General features: G+C 53.9%; 1 protein-coding gene and 1 non-coding gene across 2 annotated transcripts; one reads left to right on the top strand and one right to left on the bottom strand.

Moving 5' to 3' along the window:
* Positions 1 to 821: 821 nt before the first annotated feature.
* On the bottom strand, positions 822 to 12,728 carry LOC137158649 (hydroperoxide isomerase ALOXE3-like). Its single transcript, XM_067556455.1, is given in 12 exon segments — positions 822 to 935; positions 937 to 1,006; positions 1,127 to 1,158; positions 1,637 to 1,771; positions 2,725 to 2,825; positions 3,134 to 3,261; positions 4,736 to 4,905; positions 6,114 to 6,200; positions 7,056 to 7,253; positions 7,624 to 7,767; positions 8,198 to 8,370; positions 12,656 to 12,728. Coding segments are annotated over 12 exon segments (1,425 nt in total).
* An 872-nt stretch (positions 12,729 to 13,600) lies between these two features.
* TRNAE-UUC (transfer RNA glutamic acid (anticodon UUC)) lies at positions 13,601 to 13,672 on the top strand. Its single transcript has one exon. It is a non-coding gene; the product is annotated as a tRNA-Glu (tRNA).
* The last annotated feature ends 2,597 nt before the right edge of the window (positions 13,673 to 16,269 follow it).

Raw genomic sequence — 16,269 nt, 5'->3', positions numbered from 1 at the left:
TGAGGAAATGAGCTTTCTCACAGCGTCCCACATCTCTGCTGAAGGAGTCTTGGGCTGGGTCGCCAGAATTTCAACCCACTTTTGCAAATATGGGATGCAATGACGGAAGCGCGGCCCACCTTTGCCCAGCAATGTTCTCCCATGGGGGGCTCTGTTCAGAATACACCCGATCACAAGGGGACGGAGACCGTGGTCCAGCATGCCCACATCACCCACCAGAGTGATAAGCTGCCAAGTCAAGGCACCATTCCGGGAAAGGGGGTGTGGAATGGAAGGAAAGGATAATGAGGCCTCTGGGGGGGGGGGGGGGATCAATGTCCTAATAGGAAGAGTGGGACCCTTGTGATTCAGAAATGACAACACCGCCCTATGGGATCTGCTCGAGTACATCAGGCAAAGTCAACACCTGCTCCGTTACTGGTGTGAAATCCAGAGGTGAGGGACCCCTATGAGAAAGCTAAGAAACTAAAAACTTATGAAGGCCCTGGGCCAGATCCCCAGCAATGTACAATGAATTGCTCCGATGAACTCAATGGACCTAATCCCCAGCTGGTGTCAATGGGCTTCCCTCCACTGCAGTCAATGGGGCCAGATCCCGGCTGGTGTCAACGGGCGTCTCTCCACTGGAGTCAATGGGGCCAGATCCCGCCTGGTGTGATCCAGCATTGCTCTGTCAGACTGGGTGTATGTTCTCAGCACGCCGAGTAACATTTGGTGGTGTGCTGTGGAGACGCGGGGGTATTGAATAGACGGTGTCTGCGTGAGGGGCCCCACTCCTGGTTCTCCGTCATGGGGCAGATGAAGGGTGTCACTTCCAGGTATTATGTGGCTGTGCTGTTCTCTATGTTAGGGGGATACAGATAGTTGTAGCTCAGAGTCAGCGACCGGTTCCTCTCCTCGATTTCCCGGGAGATCTCGGCGAGGCGATCCTGGAAGGGCAGCCGTGAGCTACATAGGCCCGTCTTTGGTGAAGTGATCCTCAGGGAATGTCCCCAGCGGTCTCCGGAAGGGAACGGGGGCAGAGTGGTGAATATGGAGGCATCAAACTCGCCGGGCCCCCTCAACATGGGAACAGCTGCAGGGCTGACTGATTATTACTCCAAGACTGGAGCAGAGATCAGAAGGTTTCCCTGGGCATTGAGACAGCAAAGCCAAGAGCTGGGGCACAGTGTGGTGGAGCTGGGCGTGTGAGACAAACACCACAGAAACAGACACCGAAGGAGAAGAAAGCCAAGCAGACAGCTAGAACGAGTTTTGGGGGTGTGGGCCCAAGACAAAGCCTGGAGAGAGAGAGCTTTTGGGCTGAGTGCTAGCTGAAAGGAGGCTTGGGACTGCAAGCAACTAAATTGCCTCCGGTTGTTTGAGTCCTACAGACTTTGCAAATAAACAGGATTGCGGCAAAGGAACACCTGGATCCGTCACCAATTTCTCCGATCCCATTGACTCCAGTGGAGAGACACCCATTGACCCCAGCTGGGGATCTGGCCCCTCTGTGGGAGTTTCGCAGGTAGAGGAGGACACCTCCCAATCGAATGCGAAAGACACCCCCTATGCAGGGTGTCCCCCCCTTGCTCCGCCAGCCCCGCTGCCCTGCTCTCACTCTGTCCCGATCCTCATTTCACAGCACCCAGAGGACAGAGAGGATGAGGCTGGTGGTGTTCATTTCAGGGATGGTGTCCAGGAACTCCTCCAGGGTCACCTGGGCTTTGGTCTGGGGCAGTGGCTTCCGCATGGATGACGGAGAGTTGGGCATGAAGACTGCCAGCTCGAACTGGGTGAAGGGGAAGCCGGAGGTTAGATCCTGCCTGGGAGCTCATCCAGCAAAGTCACGAGAGGACCCAAGAGTCCTGCCCATCACCCGGGCCCCATGCAGTGGGTGGCAGAGGCAGCGGGGACATGTGGCTGGGACTCAGACCTGCCTTCTGATCCCTGCACCTCCACGAACGCCCCCATGTGACCCTGGGCCAGGCACCACATCGCGCCGTGCCTCAGTTTCCCCACCCACCCAAGGGAGGTGATAATGTTTCGCATTTTCTCTTTTGTCTATTTCAATGGTGAGGTCCTGGGAGCAGGGACCATCTCTCACGATGGGACCATGCAGCACCAGGCATGATGCAGGCACCGATCACGGTCGGAGCCGGTGCAGCGCCCGGCACAATGGAAGCCCTGATCTCATTCGAGCTCCGGGTAGCACCTGGCACAATGGGGGCCCTGATCTTGGCGGGGATATGAGCAGAACCCGGCATTACAGGGCCCTGAGCTCTGTTGGGGATTTTCATTTTGATTCATTTTGTTCCAAATTGGGAAAATTACAAAGGAAACGAAAATGTTCCAAAAAAAAAAAAATTGTCACAGGGAGGGGAAGGGACATGGACAAAGTTCTCAACAAAGCGAGAGAAAGAACCCAGGAGTCCTGGCTGCCAGACCCCCCCCCTCCTCTAACCACTAGCCCCCACTCCCCATCCAGAACAAGGGAGAGAACCCAGGAGTCCTGGCTCCCTGTTCCTCTGAATAGGCTAGGCTGAATTTTACTTCATTGTAACACCTCGTCGTGAGCCATCCCATCCCAGATCCAGCTCTGCCCCCAAAGTATGGGGTGTACCCAGTAGGGTCAAAGAAGACAGGCTCTGACCCAAAGGAGGGGGCACTGGTGTAAGAAGAGGGAAAGGGGGAAGAACAGGGACACCCCTCCAAGAGAGGGCAGGGCGGGCGGCCCTCACCCACCTGCCCGGCGTTGACAGTGGCGTGATAGGCAGAACAGGTGAAGATCACCATGGTCAGGTACTTGGTCAGCTCCGCGGTGGTGCTCAGAGCAGAGGGTACGCCTGCCGGGGAGGGATGGACGGGTGAGCATGGAACAGCTGCCCCCTCTCCTCCTCCCCTTCCTGGGCCCCTCTGGGAAGGCCCCCCGCCCTCTGGCAGGGGGTGACGCTGTTCGGTGCAACGCCAGTGTCACTAATTTTCATGCACAATGGTTGCCCGGCAGGGGTCCCACGGGGACCATGGCTGACGTTTTCACAAGTGTTTTGGAGACACCTTAACGGAGGCTGGTTTTGGAAGGGGGCCGGGGGTCCTGGGCCATGACCCCGGGCCCCGAGCCAGCCGGCAGCTAGCCGCCTCTACCCCCGTGTGCTCTCTCCTGATGCCCGTCGGCCGAGGAATCCCTTGGTGAATATCTCGCCCACCCAGGCCTGCAGCTCGTGGTCTCTCTGCACTGAGAGGTCGGTCTGGTAGTAGATCGCCACGATGCCGGAGACAAAGCTGGGAGAGGGGAAGTGGAATCTGGTCAGCCAGGGATGCCGGGGTCCACAGTGAGACGCTGTCCGCTAGGACAGGCGGGAGGAGTCTCCTCCCTCCAATTGCCACATGGAAGTTTCCTCTCACACCCAGTCACCGACCAGTCTTGGGCTCCTTGGGCATTTTCCTCCCAGTGCTATTCTTCCTACCCATAGACTTGCCTTCTAGGTGGTCCCATTTCCCCTCCGTCCCCCATGCTGGGGAACCAACCGCGTCCATGACACTTTGACCTCGGAGATTGGTTTTAGAGTTCGGGCCCAATGTTTCCAAGCACCTCGGTGATTTAGGAGCCGTTCTCCAAAGTGACTTTGGCACATGATGCGGTTAAATTTTGAATGGTATTTAGCTGACTAACGCTGCAGATGGGTCACAAGGTCAAGCAAAGGGAGGGGGCGGAGAGGAGCGAGTGGGGGCAGGGCCTTGGAGGAAGAGGCGGAGCATCGAGGGGGTCCCCACTTCTAGGGACCTTCTGATGCTCCTGGTTTGGGCTGAAACTTTCTGGGGGTCCAAAGTGGAGTTGCAACGACCCTGAAATATTTCATGAAAGAATTCGGTTTTGCCGAATTTTGCTCTGAAAAATAAACAACCTCCCCAAAATATCTGGAAATCACCACGAAAATTTTACTATTATTTTGTCCCAAGTGTCCTGGAAATTAATTTCCAAAAAGATCAAAACTGTTTCAGGATGCTCCCAATGGAAACAAAATGGGTCGATTTACACCAAACAAAATGTTTCATTTGATCTGCAATGAATTTCTTTTCTTGTGATTTTTCAACGGGCTCAAAATTTTGATAATTATTGGTTCTGGGCCAACCTGAAACTACTTTTTTTTTTAACTTTCCAAAAGTGCCAACCCACTGAAAAACCCCTGATTCACTTGACCGTGCGGGCGCTTTGGGAAATGTTACCTCACTTCTATATGGAGACTTGCCCCGTATTAACCACAGCCGTGAATTTAAAGCAAGTTCATTGGAACTACAACAGAGCCTGAGGTTACAGCCTCATTTTGGCTGTTCTTCATCTGGGCTCACGTTGAAGAAGATTCAGTGAAAGTGAATTAAGAGCATCCACATGGGGCTGTTTTGTCACTAAATCAGATTGAAATCTTATTTCAGTTGTCAATGGGCCCATCTTTGCCTGGTGGAAAAGGATGTTCTGCCACGGGCTCCCTTCCATACAAGACCTGGATTCCCAGAGGGGCTCTGCCCCCTGGCCCACTCTACACGCTCAGAGCCCCATCACTTTGCCCCCTGCTCCTATGATTTCACTAGGTCTAACTGTTAACCCCGTCCCCTGCATCCAAACTGCCCCCACCTCTCCCTATCTGCACACAGCCTAACCACACACAGCACCGCCACCTCGCTTTCACCTCTCCCCTCACAGTGCCCTCCCCCACCCCATTCCCCCTCCTCCTGCCCCACACAGCACCCACCTCACCTTTCTATGGCTGTCCAGATCTTCAGCCCGTCATCCCTGTAGTAGTAGTTCTGTAGGGAGGCAACGCCGCGTTCCTGGATGTCGTTGGGAAGGCAGAGAGTGGTGTAGGTCAGGTTCTCCAAGCCCTTGCAGAGCAGTTCGGCCAGTCCCTGACGCCCGGTCGCTATGGCCTATGGAATATAGACCCAGACCAGGCCCCCTGGGAGTCATTACCACGGAACTGCACGCCCCATGGGAGGGTGCAATACACTGGGGTGGCATTAATTCCCCGGGTGCTGGGAATCAAACCTTCAAAATCTTGTGGAGACTGAATTTCTTTTCCCTCCAAAAAAGTAAAAGGGAAAGTAAAAGGAAACTGGGGGGAGGTAGGGGGAAAAAGGAGAGAAGGAAAAAAAGGGAGGAAAAAAGGAGAAACAAAGCAAGGTGAATAATAGGAAAAACAAGAAAAAACGGGGGGGGGGGGGGGCGACACAAGAAAAAAACAGAAAATCCAAGGAACAACGGGGGGGGGGGGGGGAGCAGGACAAGAAAAAACCAGAAAAGTCAAGAAAAAGGCAATGGAAAGAAAAAAATAAGAAAAAAAAGGGAAAACCCAAGAAAAAATGGGAAAAACAGGGAAAAAAACCCAGACAAACTAAGAAAAAAAGGGAAAAAAGAAACAAGAGAAAAGGGAAAAATCAAGAAAAATGTAGAGGGAAAACAAGAAAATAAGGGAAAGTAAGAAAAAGACAGGGGGATACTCAGGAAAAACAAGCAAAAGAAAACAGGGACAAGAAAGGAAGCGCAAAATATGAAATCTAGGGAGGGAAAGACTGCAGGGAAAATGCCATGAAAACGTCACAAATGCTTTTTTGAAAATAGCCCATTTTAGGGGCAAATCTTTTGTCACCAAATGGTCATTTCTCAGTGGAAACGCCCTCCGCCCCCCTCCCCCGCCCCGCCCAAGACTTTTCATCGACGTGTCATGCCCTGATTAAAAGGCTGCAAATTCCAGCGTGTTTGATTGGCTGAGCACGCTGGGGGCGGGGCTGTGTGGGAGGAGCTTGGGAGTGACCGTTGCAGCCACCCTCTGCCGTTTGCTCGTGTAGTTGATTTGAGCTCCTCATAAAAAGTGGTTTGTTATTTCTCAGAGTGGGGGCTACCCAGGCCAGTTTGGCCTAGGGGCTAGTGCCCAGCTATCCTCAGTTCTAGCCCTGGTTCTACCAAAGGCGTGATGTGCAAAGTAGTCCCCGCCTTTTCTCCCTCAGTTTCCCCATCTCTGAAATGACACGCACGCTCTTGCTGCCCTTTGGAAAGTGCTTTGAGATCTACTGGTGAAAAGCAGCGGAGGCGAGCGAGGGCTCGGAGTCTTGATAGGAGATAATAATCGCCCTTTTACCCGATCGAATATGCCCCCGGGGCTGACGAGAAAAGTCCTGGCTAGGACGTCGATGTGGATGGAGAAGCGGAGGTGAGGGATCAGGAGCTGGAAGAGAAGAGGCGTGGGGGATGAAGCTGCTGGGGAGGAGGGGCCAGGTCCCCCCACCCTGCCCTGCCCCACGGTTCCTACTCGAGTGAGTGGAGAAGAGACGCTGCAGGGGGCCAGTGGTTTTGTTCTCTCTGATCCATCCTGGCCGTGGAGCCTGGGGGCAGGAGACAGCAGAGATCTGAGCAAAGAGCTGGGGTCCACACACATACCGCTGGGCACCTCTGGAGCTCACACACACACGCACAGCTGGGTACCTCTGGAATTCACACACGCACAGCTGGGCACCTCTGGAATTCACACACATGAACAGTGCACAGCTGTGCATCTCAGGAACACACGCGACTAGCTGGCCACCTCTGGAGTACACAAATGTACACAGCTGGACATGCCTGCAATACACACACATGTGGACGCAGCTGGGCCCATCCGGAACACACGCACGTACACAACTGGGCATGCAAGAGACACACATGAATGGAGCCGGGCATGTGATAGACACACACGTGTGCACCTGGGCACATCTGGGGCACAGATACATACACAGCTGGGTATGAGAGAGACACACCGGTGTGGAGCCGCGCACATCTGGAGCACACACCCGGCACAGTGGGCACACACTGTGCACCGCTCGGGCATACACCCCAGCTGGGCACAGCAAGCGCTGGGCACCCTTGATCTACTCACCAGCATCTGCGGGGAGGGTCGGGCGAGTCCGAGTGGGTAGCCGGGAATGGGACGCCCCCACCAGCAGGCACCAGCTGTTTGCTTTGTGCATAAGTCAATGCTCCCAGGCAATCAGGGTCCCACCCCGCACACATGCCCCACCCCCCAACCCATGCCCCACCTCCTCACCAGGGGGTGGCACAGGACCAGCTGGCGCTGGGTGGCCACAGTGAAGACCTTGGCCAGCAGGTGGGCTGGGAGAAGGTGGGAGGTGACCTCATGGAGGAGGAACTCAGCGTTGCGCACCCAGGTCTTCACCAGGGTCCAGAGCCACTCGGAATCGCTGGGCAGGAAGATGGGGCTGTCGGGGCCTGGGCGCTGGCTGAGCTGTGGGGGAATTGGGTCAGAGCAATGGGCCCGGTATCCCCTCCAAGGGTCAGAGTGATGGTCCCACCCAACCTGGAACCCCCTTCCACAGATCAAAGCAATGGGCCCATCCAACCTGGTATCCCCTGGATCAGTGAAATGGTCCCATCGAGCCCAGTATCCCCCCCAGATCAGAGCAATGGGCCCATCCAACCTGGTATCCCCCTCCAGGTTCAGAGCAATGGGCCCGTCTGGCCCAGTACCCGCGCCCCCTCCCCCGTCCCCGGGTCAGAGCAATGGGCCCATCCAGGGCCCCCCTCCCCCCAAGTCAGACTGATGGTCCCATCCAGGTCCCCCCCCCGGGTTAGGGTTATGGGGGGAGGTTCCTCACCTGGATGGCCAAGGGGACGAGCTCCCCGCAGGGTCTCTGGTGCAGCAGGCACAGGGGCGCTGAGATGTGCTGCTGCCGCCCATTCACCTTGGTGGCGGGAATGTCGTCCAGGAGCTTGTAATCGGCCACATAGAGGCTCCCTCTCTGCCAGGCAGAGCAGGGCGCGGTCAGTGCCCCTCCCAGTGCTGCGAGCTTCCCTTCAGCCGTGCCCCAGCCCTCAGCACGCAGAAGATGCAGCCACCTCTGGGGTGGGCTGGCTGGTTATACAGGGATCCCTCACCTGGCAGATGCGACCACCTCTGGGGTGGGGCAGCCAGTTATACAGAGACCCCTCGCCCAGCGCCGAGATGCAGCCAGCTCTGGGGTGGACAAGGGGGGCTGTTTATTCACACCCAGCCATGCTACAAACAATTTCAGTTGGGCAGCGAACACCAGGCTCCCACCAGCAGGCGCTCAGGGCTTTGGGGAGGCAGGCTGGACTCTGCGAGGCTGGGAAGCAGCCAGGCCCCAATGGATCTGAGAGCTTGCAGGAGTGAAATGGGTTTATTTGTGGGGTGGGGACGCAGGGTGTTACCTGCAGCTCCTTGTGGAGGCTGGTGGATTCCCCCAGGAAGCCGGCCACCATCTCCTGCGTCACGGGGAAGTTGTGTGGGAGCTCCGTGCATTTCCGGATCAGAACCGGGTTGACCCCATTCAGATACTGGTACCTGAAAAACGCATCTTCCTGCCAGTGCTCAGTGACGTACTCTAGGGACGCAGCAGACACACGCTGGTCCTTTAAATTGTACCCTAGCGCCTCGGGAAGGGAGCAGGGTCTGGTGGTTAGAGCAGGGGGTGTTGGGAGCCAGGACTCCTGGGTTCTCTCCCCAGCTCTGGGAGGGGAGCAGGGGCTGGTGGGTTGGGGGGAGCTGTGGGTCAGCTGGGCTTTTCCTCCGCAGTGTCTGACCCCCCCCATATATTCTCCCCCGTGGGCTCCCAGTCACACCCCTCCCCTCCTGGCCCTGTGCCCCTAGTCCTGAGAGGTGCCTTGGGGCGGGGCAGAGGCTGGCAGGACCAGTTGGCATGGGATGGGGGGCATGGGCCCAGCACCCCACAGGTGAGGAAGGGCGGGGAGGACCAGAGAAGGGGGCCGCAGGAAATTCTGGATGGCACAGACAATAATTGTTTCATGGCTGTATATGTTGAGATCCAAAAAGGCCAAGCTTTGGGATCATGAAAACAGAAATGATCAAAAATGTGCAGAGTAAATTCCTTAAAGCCAGCTCTAATAAATTCTCAAGCAGCATTTTTTCTGACTTTGCCTGTCTATTTTGATTATTATCAATGGAAACATTTTGCTAAAAGAGGCGGAGTATTGTGAATTTGTCAAAATAGAGAGAAATTAAAAACTGGGATTAACAAAACTTTAGCGGCAGACAAAGTTTATACTTAGGTGTGGCGAAATTTAATGTTTTTATATTATGCTGGACTATATCAATATTTCATTTTGAGCATTTTTTAGTTTGTAACAATTTAAATCATCACAGTTGGGCAAAATTTTAGATTTTAAGCATTTGTGTGTGTGTGTGTGTTTTTATCTTTACATTTTTGCAGTTTCGGGAAACTATAGGCGGGTCAGACAAAAGGTGGGGTGTCAAACAAGAGCTGGTGAATGGAAGTAGATGTGAAGATTTAAAAAGTTAACACTCAGCGACCAGGGAAGCAGAAACGGCCAACATTGCCCGTCAAAATGTATCGGGTAAAATTCCTTACATCCAACTCTGATCAATTCTCCAGCGGCAATTCTCTTCCTTGGCCCAGCTGTCTATTTCGATTATTGTTGATGGGAGCATTTTTCTCCCCTGGATTGTGCGTTTACGAAGAAACGGACCAAGAATAACGTGATTCTCCCACGCCTCTGTGTTCTGCAGTCGGTCAGTTTACAAGAGACGCATTTGTCTCTCCAGGCCCCAAACCCCCTTGGGCTCTCCATATTGCTTCCCAGGCAGCCGGGACTATTCCCTGGTCCCCTCTCCAGATTTCTGCTTCTCACCCCACTTCTGGGATCTCCCTCCCAGGAGGGTTCAACTCCCCTGCTGCAACGACCCCTCGCCTGTTCCTGTCAGGGCCTGCCTTCCCCTCTGACCAAAGGCGCTGTGCTATTCCCACACCAGGAGTTAAACCTGGGCTGCCTCGGTGAAAAGCAGGAATCCTCACCTCTAGACCGTATGGGACAGGTGCTAACTAGACCCCTCCCGCAGCCAACCCATCATGGGAATGGCCGCCCCAGCCTGCAGGGACAGTGGCCAATGCTGCCTTGACTCTTCAGGCCCTGCCCTGTGCCCCCCGATATCCCCAGAGTGGGTGATGAGGAAATCCTCCAGCCTCAGCTGGGGTGACTTGGCTCTGGACCCCCTGCCTCGCTCTGCTGCACAAACCCTGGGACCCCCCCATGGGGAACCTGAGCCTCTGCTGCCCCAATTCTCCTGACAACCTCCTGGTCAACCCACCCCCCAAACCCCCCCGCCTTTCCAACCACCCCTCCTTTCTCTGACCCCCCCCCCCAATTTGCTTTGCACATCCTGCACACACACCCTAGGCAGGGCTCAGAAACCGCAGCAGAGATGGGGGCAGCCCCCAAGGAGCGTTGCGGGGGAGGGGGGGTTGCAGGTCACAGGGAGGGGCTGGAGCCGGTGGGGGCCGGGCCGGGAGGCAGGAATTGGCTGAGAACAAAGCGCAGAGACTAGAGCGGCTCGGATTCGGATCGGATCCGGAGCAGCCAGTGGGTAGGGCTCTGTAACACACCAGCCGCTGCTGGATCCGGAAGCCCCCGCCCAGCCCCGGCGGCAGGGTCCCCAGCTGGATCCAGCCTCCCAGGGCAGCCCCGGGCCCCGCCGCCAGAGACCCCCGGGAAAGCGCTGGGCACGGGCAGGCAAGTGACTCTCGGCCCCGGGGATCGAGCGGCTCCGTCCTCGCTCCGCGTCTGCCGGGAGCTGGTGAGCTGCCCCGCCAGCGGGGGGGCTGCAGCGGGGATCTGCCCCGAGCACAGCTGGGATCTGGGGGGAGCCCAGGTTTCCCTTGGGGGTGGCGGGGTCAGGAAGGGACAGGAAACAGCCGGAGTTGCAGGGAGGGGAAAGACACTGTGACATGGGGGAGGTTGAATTGTGTGTGTGTATCTGAAATCCATGGAGATCACCCCCCCCTCCAATTATCCACTCTCTGCTCTGCTCTGCTCAGATTTTGCCCTGTTTTCTCCTTAATTCGCAAATGTCAATTTCAAATCTCAGGTTTTTGGGGGGCGTTTCCCACCCATTGTATCTGCAGCAGGAATTTGTCCTTGTTCAGGTGGGAAATCGTTGCCCAGGGTCATTCCCCAAAAGGGATCGGGGTGAGCGGGGGCTGTTTGGGGGAGCCCTGAGATGTGGCTGCCTCTGGGGTGGGGATGGGGATGGGGTGGCCGTTCTCTGCCAGCAACAGGGCCTGGAAGGGGCACAGGAGGGGGAGAGAGGAAGAAGTGTCCTCCATGGAGACTGGCCAGCCCCCGGTTACCCAGTCCCAGTTGCTGCCCCTCCACAATTGCCACCAGCTGCCAGTCACCTGCCCCTCCCCTGCTGTTGCCCCCTTCCCTCTTCCAGGGAGCCTTCTGGCTCCATCTCCCCCTTCCTTGCCCTCCTAAAGCAGGTTCTCAAGGGCTCCCTGCTGCCCATGTGAATGGTGGCGGTTGGACGGTCTGTTTATGTATTGGCCATTCATATCAAATCCCTTCCGACATTCCCCCTTTTCCCTCTAGTTATTTAATATCAATATAAAACCCGCTCAGATCTTGGTGTTTTCCTCTCATACTATCAAATATGTAGTTTGTGACCCGTTTTCTCCGCAAATCCCAAAGATTGATATAAAATACCCTAAAATCTTGTCTCACTTTCTGTCTGGTTATCTATTGCTAATTAAATATGCCCTGAGATTTCCCCTTGTCGCTCGATAAAAACCCTAACACAATCTCGGATTTCGCCCTACCCAAACCTGCCAGGACTTGTTGAATGTGCAGCTTAGATTCTAGGAACAGACCCAGGAGGCTGGGAGGGGGAAATGCCTTAATTGGTGGAAGAGGAAACAACCCACCCAAATGGGGCTGGGAAAACTGACCCGGGTCCCAGTTCTGGAGCCTGACCCGACTAACTAGGGGCTGCTATGAGATATGAAGGGGGGACCCAGCCGTGAGGCTCAGGGGAGCCGCCCCTCGCCTCAGACCCAGCTTCTCACAATGGGTGTTGGGCTTCCTACCCCGGAGCTCTCCTGGACTCTGCTACGGGCTCCCTCTCCTGTATCAGTTTCTGGCTAGTCGGTGTGGGATGGATCTGCTGGGACAGACAAGGGCCTATCTCCTGGTCCCCTCGCCCTGATGTTTCCTGGCTGCTTGGAGCGGTGTGGGGCTGGGACTCTGCTGACTGCGAACTGCCCAGAGCTTCCATTGGATCAGCTCCTTTCCCCCGGGAATCATAGGATCCTAGGGCTGGAAGGGACCTCGAGAGGTCATCTCGTCCAGTCCCCTGCTCTCATGGCAGGACTAAGTAATATCTAGACCATCCCTGGCAGGGGTTTGTCTAACCTGCTCTTAAAAATCTCCAACAATGGAGATTCCACGATCTGCCTACGTAATTTATTCCACTGATTAACCACCCTGACAGTTAGGAAGCTTTTCCTAACGTCCGACCTAAACCTCCCTGGCTGCAGTTTAAGCCCATTGCTTCTTGTCCTGTCCTCAGAGGTGAAGCAGAACAATTTCTCTCCCCCCTCCTTGTAACAACATTTTATGTACTTGAAAGCTGTTATCATGTCCCCTCTCCGTCTTCTCTTCTCTAGGCTAAATAAACCCAGTTCTTTCAGTCTTGCCTCATAGGTCATGTTTTCTAGACCTTGAATTATTTTTGTTGCTCTTCTCTGGACTTTCTCCAGTTTGTCCACAACTTTCCCGAAACATGCCACCCGGAACTGGACACAATCCTCCAGCTGAGGCCTGATCAGCGCGGAAGAATTACGAATTGTGTCTTACTTCCAACACTCCTGCTAACACAGCCCACAATCACGTTCGCTTTTTTCCCAGCAGCATTACACTGCTGACTCATATTGAGCGTGTGATCCACTGTGACCCCAGAGCCCTTTCCGCTGTACTCCTTCCTCGGCAGTCACTTCCCATTTCTTCCTAAGTGGAATACTTTGCATTTGTCCTTGTTGCATTTCATCCTATTTATCTCAGTCCAATTCTCCAGTTTGTACAGAGCGTTCTGAATTATAATCCTCTCCTCCAAGTGCTTGCAACCCCTCCCAGCTTGGTATCATCCGCAAACTTAATAAGTGTATTCTCTAGGCCGTTGTCTGATTGGAGAATAGCGGGGTGGTGACGGGGGGTAGCAGGTGCTGAGTGCTGGACTCTTGCTCTTTCAGGGGCCGGTGAACTTTGAGGAGGTGGCTGTGTGTTTCATCGAGGAGGAGTAGGCTCTGCTGGACCCCCATCAGAGACGTCATGCAGGAGAACTATGAGAACGTGACCTGGCTGGGGGAGGATCCCCATCACCTCTACTCTGCCCTGTCTCAGGATCACCCCAACATGACAGCTGCACACGTCCTAGTGCCTGTTCCAGATCACTCTGCAAGAAGGAGTGTTTGGAAAGGTGGTTTTTGGGGGGGGGATCCAGGAGAATTTGGGCAGCAGAAGCTCAGGGAAAAGGAGGCGATCCCCTGGCTGTCCCGGCGTTGGCCAGGGTTAGTGCAGCACCAAGCAGAATAGGACGTCCCGCGCCACGTCACAGTGTGTGGGGCCCCTGCCAGACCCGATCTGGGTGGGAGGCTGCGGGATTTCCTGGCCACCTACCCTAGGGACGGATGGAGGGCAAAGCACAAGACCTGAAGGGTCAATGCAACATTAGGCCCCTTCCCCTCTGGGTGGCGCTGCTGCTCCATAATGGATTAGCTTGGCTTGGAGGAGTAGCAGTAGGTATCCCATGTGGTCTAGCGGTTAGGATTCCTGGTTTTCACCCAGGCGGCCCGGGTTCAACTCCCGGTGTGGGAAAGGCATGGACGTTTTTGCTCACAGGAGAGGCAGGCCATGACAGGAAGGGGGAGAGGTCTTTGCAGCAGAGAAGTTGGACAGTGAGTTTGCAGCAGAGGAGTTGGACAGGAGTTGGAGCGACCCCCCCAGTCTCAAAAGCGGGGCGAGCGGCAGAAACCTTGGGGGAGATCAGGGGAGGAGCCCAGCAGCATGGGAAGGTGGCAGCGTGGAGAGTGTAGGGACTGGACAAACAAACGTGTCCCGTATTTCTCGGCAAACGTCCCGTTTCTCTATAAACGTGCAACCTGCCAGCGAAATGTTTCCAGCGACAATGATCAAAAGAGACGGACGGGCAAAGAAAGGAATATGCTGCTTGAGAATGTATTAAGCGTTGGCTTTTAAGGAATTTGCTCTGTACACTTTGGCATGTGAGGTGGATCATTTCTGTTTTCGCTGTCGCAAAGCGCTTCCTTTTCGTATCTCAACATCGACTGCCATGGAAGAATTCTTGTCTGAGCCCCGTCTTTTTTCTGGCCCTCCCCTCGCCCATCATTTCCTGACCCGGTGAAAACGTAAAAGATAAAAAATAGAAAAAAGTACTTAAAGCCCATAATTTTGCACAACTGAACATTTAAATTAATTTTAAAAATTCTTCAAAATAAACATTGATATTATTAGGCAAATTTATAAAATGAAATTCTGCCAATCCTAAACATACACTTTGCCTGCATCGAAATTTCTGTTAATCCCAGGTTATAATTTATCCCTAATTTGACAAATTCACAATACTCTGATGCCTTCGAAGATTCTGGTCACCGATTGAATATGCAAGTGGCTAAGTGTGCTAAGTGAATTGCTATAATACAGACTGATTGGCCATGGGGCAGGGGACTGCTTTATAAATAAAATAACAACCCTCGATCAAAAGATCTGTTACACATTCAAACCTCTTTTCATGGCACCGTCTTTTAATACGTCATTGGTTTTATAACGTTTAAACGCAGGGAAAAACAGCTGTTTAACGTTGGACATACGCCAGCACTCTCTTCCGATCAGCACTAGTCTTTGTAATGTCAGCAGCCTTAGAGCAGATTGTATCTGCATCTAACGCTGGCCCCACTAATGCTGATGCACGAGCGCTCGCCCGTTGGCGTAACAACGCCACCTCTGCAAGAGGCGGTCTCTCTGGAGGCAGGAGAGTTCCCACGCTGCCCACACCAGTGCATCAGTTGAGGTCACTCACGTCGCTTAGGGGTGTGGATTATTCACACCCCTGGCTGACACAAGTGGTACCAAAGTAAGGCGTAGTGTGGACCAGTGGTTCCCAATCTTTTTGAGTGAAAGCCCCGCTGGTGAACACTAAGCAAAACGCGTGCCTCTCCTCCACACTCCCAACCCACCCCCTCATCAGCTAGAAACACATATAACCCCTATAAACACATAATGATAATTATATTAATAACACTAAATTAAATTAATAATAATCAAGAATTATTCTTACCTGGGTAAGAAGCTAAGCCTTCCCGGGCACAGCCACCATTGATTTTATGTGAAATAGCTTTATTCTTTTGGTACGTGACAACCCACCACAGCCGTCTCTATGAGGCTTTGCATTTTGAGTACGTAGGGTGATCTGTTCACTATTGATAAGTTTGTTTGAATCCACCATCTGTTGGTCCAAAACTAACATCTGGTCACTGATTCTCCTGTTTGTAAAGTTACCAAAGATCATTCTGTAAAACTGTTGCTATTATTGAAGTACACGTATTTTAAGATCACTGCGTAAAGTAACATGCGCCAATGTTCTGAAACAGACAGATTCAGTGTTAAATGAGGCTGTTTTGTAATAGCAGCGACTGTTTTAGATAAAAAGAAACGGTGTCGTTTCTGAAGGACTCTTGTGTCACAAGTTTTAAGTAAATGTTAAGAGATTAGGGGGTGAATAGCTGAATGAGCGATGTGCATGTGTGAGACCAGGGAGTGATGGGGAAAGGCGCCAGCCTCGGCTGTTCGAGGGAGTGAAGATAACAACTTTGACGACCCAGCCCGCCGAAGACTGCCCACCCTGATGCCCCTGGGATCCACCTCGAAGGACGAAAACAAGATAAACTGTGATAAACAACAACAATGGTCATGCTTGCAAAACAGGGGTGATTGATAATCACAGGACGCAGCTGCAGCATGACCATGCAGAGCCCATAGAGTGGCATAAAAGCTACCCCTATGAGGCTGGGAACTAGACTCCATCTTTGTAGAACCCTCTGTGTGTGTGTGTGTGAGAGAAAGAGAGAGAGAAAGAGTTTATTCACAATAAACGTGGCGTGTTGCCTTGTCCCCCTGAGTAAGATCCTGCTGTTTATTTTCTAACACTACGCCTTGTGTGACCCCCGCCTTTTCCCGTCCCTCACAAACTGAGGGTAACAAAGGCAGGCTCCGGTGGGTTGGCTGGGGCTGCTTCAGGCCCCCACTGTCACAGGGCTCTTCCTCTCTGGCCAGGCGTCCTCTCTGGCTGGGGGGGCGTGGAGCTCAGGGCTGCTGCTCCTGTGGGGGGGCTGCTCCTCCACCCTGGCTTGGGGGGTGGGCTACAGCCGACGCGGAGCTCAATGACCTAAATATTA

Source organism: Emydura macquarii, unplaced genomic scaffold (assembly GCF_026122565.2).
Source record: "Emydura macquarii macquarii isolate MOO-44397 ecotype Brisbane River unplaced genomic scaffold, CSIRO-AGI_Emac_v2 contig_1781, whole genome shotgun sequence".
NCBI classification, from domain to species: domain Eukaryota; kingdom Metazoa; phylum Chordata; order Testudines; family Chelidae; genus Emydura; species Emydura macquarii.
This window is presented reverse-complemented; position numbering and strand designations above follow the sequence as displayed.